Source organism: Camelina sativa, chromosome 7 (assembly GCF_000633955.1).
Source record: "Camelina sativa cultivar DH55 chromosome 7, Cs, whole genome shotgun sequence".
In the NCBI taxonomy this organism is placed as follows: Eukaryota; Viridiplantae; Streptophyta; class Magnoliopsida; order Brassicales; family Brassicaceae; genus Camelina; species Camelina sativa.
This window is the reverse complement of record NC_025691.1, coordinates 30,665,570-30,669,300: the sequence shown is the minus strand read 5'-3', so window position 1 is coordinate 30,669,300 and position 3,731 is coordinate 30,665,570. Positions and strand designations below refer to the sequence as shown.

The 3,731-nt window shown below is 41.7% G+C and overlaps 1 protein-coding gene across 1 annotated transcript in view; it reads left to right on the top strand.

Moving 5' to 3' along the window:
* The window catches only part of LOC104705120, a 9,456-nt gene continuing 7,951 nt past the window's right edge, over positions 2,227–3,731 (top strand). The window contains exons 1-2 of the mRNA XM_010421105.1: positions 2,227–2,722; positions 2,852–3,606. Coding sequence (XP_010419407.1) covers positions 2,227–2,722; positions 2,852–3,606 — 1,251 coding nt within the window. The remainder of the gene's footprint in view (positions 2,723–2,851; positions 3,607–3,731) is intronic.

Sequence of the window (3,731 nt, the reverse complement as noted above, 5' to 3'; positions counted from 1 at the left end):
GAGAGATTGTCAACATTTGAACGAGCTAAACAGACCTAAGGTTATTTGGTATTTCGTGAAGATTTCTTGAGCGTTTGCTAAAAAAAAACTATTTGAAATCAAACAAAAATTATTTGATATTTAATACTTACTAATGTTATTTAATATAAGAAATAATGAACTGTTAATTGAAAAGTTTGTAATTTGCAAAGAAAAAAATTAGGTTGAACTTTTAAGAAATTTGAAGTTGGTTGTTAAACAAACACGAAATTTTTATTAAATTATTAAAATTATCAAATGTTCTTCTTCAAAAAAAAAATGACTAAAATCCAGAACATTGTGTAGTGATCAAGGTTGAAAAATGAAGTAATAAAAGTGACTACGATTAGAGACTTCTACTTCGATTCATGTCCGCCTCTCTATTAGTGATCACAACCCGACCACAGTGGCTGAAACTGGAACCAGCTCCAAACGAGGTTGAGGTAGACCTCCTCTTGCAAAACCTCCCACAAAACAAGCATTAAAGTTAATAGAAGCAAAAAGTCAGAAGAGAAATTTAGCTAACGGCTCCCCAAAAAAACTTACTTACCAGCGGGGTTCCATCTCGAAAAAATGCTGTAACAGGGGATCAAAGCACCCAAAGCTCTCAAAGATCCTCAAAATCTAAGGGATCTCAGAAAAAGGACTCAAACCCGAGAGATAAACCAAAAGGAACCTTAATACCAGCTATGGTGAAGAAGAAGGTGGATTTTCACAATCCACCAAATCCTCTTCCTTAAAGCTTCTGAGCTGGAATTGTTGTGGGTTGGGGAATCCCATAACAAGCCAACAAATCCGTGAGATACACTCTACTATCTCACATGATGTTTTATTCCTCATAGAGAGCAAAAATCCAGACGAATTTGTGGAGAAAGCCTTACATCATACTGTTCCACCGCACAGTCCCGGAGGAGGAGGACTAGCCCTTTATTGGAAGAGTGATATTGAACTAACGATCCTAACCTCCTGCACAAACTTCATTGATATACAAATACTATCAGCAGGCAGGATGTTTTTTGCTACTTTCCTCTATGGAGAACCAGAAAGAGCAAAAAGAAAAGCCATTTGGGATCAACTTACGCTTTGGGGAAGTACGCGGGAGGATCCCTGGTTCTTGACGGGATATTTCAATGATATTATCGATGCAACTGAAAAGCAAGGAGGCCCAGTGAGGAGAGAATGCACCTTTACCCACATCCGCTATTTCATGTCAGAATGTGATCTTTATGATTTACGTCACTCAGGGAATTTCCTATCTTGGAGAGGAATGCGACATGATCATCTAGTCCACTACAGATTAGATAGGGCAATGTCAAATAGTGCTTGGGCAAAGATGTTTCCCTTTAGTCATAGGTTTTACCTACGCTTTGAGGGTTCTGATCATCGACCATTGCTTACCTGCCTCGATCTCACCAAGAAAAAGAAAAGGGTATATTCAGATATGACAGAAGACTAAAAGGTAATGCGGAAATAGATTCTCTGATCCAGGCGGCTTGGAGTTTTGAATGCTCTGAAAGTGTTGAAGAGAAGATAATCCGATGCCGCAGAGAGATTATTACCTGGTCCAAACGGAAACATCAAAATAGCCAACAGCTCATTGAGGAGTATAGACAAAAGCTGGATGAGCTGATGTCTGATCCGACTGCAGATTCATCCTCAATCTCCAATATCAACCTTGCTCTCCTTAAAGCCTATAAAGATGAGGAAGAGTTTTGGAAACAAAGGAGCAGAAATTTATGGTTAGCCCTTGGAGACCAAAACTCTAGCTATTTCCACGCAATTACTAGGGGAAGAACAACAATGAATAAGTTTTTTGTAATCGAAGATGATGAGGGGATACCTCACTATGAAGAGGAGAAGATCTTGTCCGTGATCGCTGAGTATTTCCAGAACCTCTTTGAATCACAAAATGGGGATCATTCCTCCCTAGCTCACGAGGTGATCCATCCCTGTATCTCACCAGAAACAAATGAAAGGTTAATTCAAACACCATCACCTGAAGAAGTTAAAAAAGCTTGCTTTGCGATACATGCGGATAAAGCACCTGGGCCTGATGGCTTTTCAGAGAGCTTTTTCTAATCCCACTGGAATACAATCGGCCCTCAAGTGGTGTCTGAGGTACAAGCTTTCTTCCTCTCTAATGCCCCTATCACAAACATAAACCACACACACATAAGATTGATTCTGAAAGTCCATAGCCCAAAAGTAATGGTGGATTACCGACCTATAGCCCTCTGCTCAGTCTTCTACAAGATAATATCCAAGCTCCTCTCAAGGCGACTGCAACCAGTACTGCATGCAATAATATCAGAAAATCAGTCAGCTTTTGTACCGCAAAGGGCTATCTCTGACAATGTACTCATTCCACATGAAAGTCTTCACTACCTTAAGACTTCCAGAGCAAAAGAACGTTGCTTTATGGCCGTCAAAACGGATATGAGCAAAGCCTACAACAGGCTGGAATGGGATTTTATCCTATCAGTGATGGAAAGAATGGGTTTCCACCAGAAATGGATCCAATGGATTCATCAGTGCGTATCTACAGTATCCTACTCCTTTCTCATCAATGGATCATCACAAGGTCATCTTACCCCCTCAAGAGGACTTCGACAAGGGGACCCGCTGTCCCCATATCTGTTTATCCAGTGTAGCGAAGCTCTGTCTGGTCTATGTCGCAAAGCTCAACAAGATGGAACCTTACCGGGTATTCGAGTGGCCTTAGGGAGTCCTCGGGTGAACCATCTCCTTTTCGCTGACGACACAATGTTTTTCTGCAGATGAGACCAAACAAGCTGTAAGACTTTATTGAACATCATCCGCAAATATGAACAAGCCTCGGGTCAATTGATAAACAAAACCAAGTCAGCAATTACCTTCTCCTCAAAAACACGTGAAGAGGTAAAGGTGACAGCTCAACAAATCCTAGGGATTCAAAGGGTGGGAGGTTTAGGAAAATATCTTGGCCTCCCTGAGTTCTTTGGCAAGAAAAAGAGAGACATGTTTAATCTGATCACATATCGTATCGGACAAAGATCTAGGAGTTGGGCTGCAAGACCGCTCTCGACTGCTGGAAAGGCTACCATGCTAAGATCAGTACTCTCTGCAATGCCTATGTACACCATGCCTTGCTTCAAAATCCCAGGATCTCTCTCAAAGAGGATACAATCCATGCTCACGCAGTTTTGGTGGGATTCCTCGGAAGAAAACAAGAAGATTAGCTGGGTGGCTTGGTCCAAACTGACAAAAGTAAAGAAGGAGGGAGGTCTGGGTTTCAGAGACATACCAAATTTTAATGATGCCCTCCTCGCAAAGAGCATCTGGCGAATTCTGACTCGACCAAACAGCCTTCTAGCAAGAGTGCTTCTGGGAAAGTATTGCAATTCTACCTCTTTTTTAGAATGCAATGCCCCTAACTCAGCCTCCCATGGGTGGAGAGGAATATGCATTGGTCGTGACCTCTTGAAACCTAACCTAGGCAAGCTAATTGGATCGGGACAGGAAACTCTATTGTGGTACGAACCATGGATTTCTCTCTCACAGAGAATCACTCCCATGGGACCACCTTCAGAGATGTCTGCTAACCTTTGGGTAAGTAGTCTCATCTGTCCAACCAAGAAAACATGGGATCATGAGAAAGTTAAAGCTTTACTTCCGGCTTATGAAAAAGAGATTCTAGCTCTACAACCAAGTAAAAAGGGAGCCAGGGACTGCCA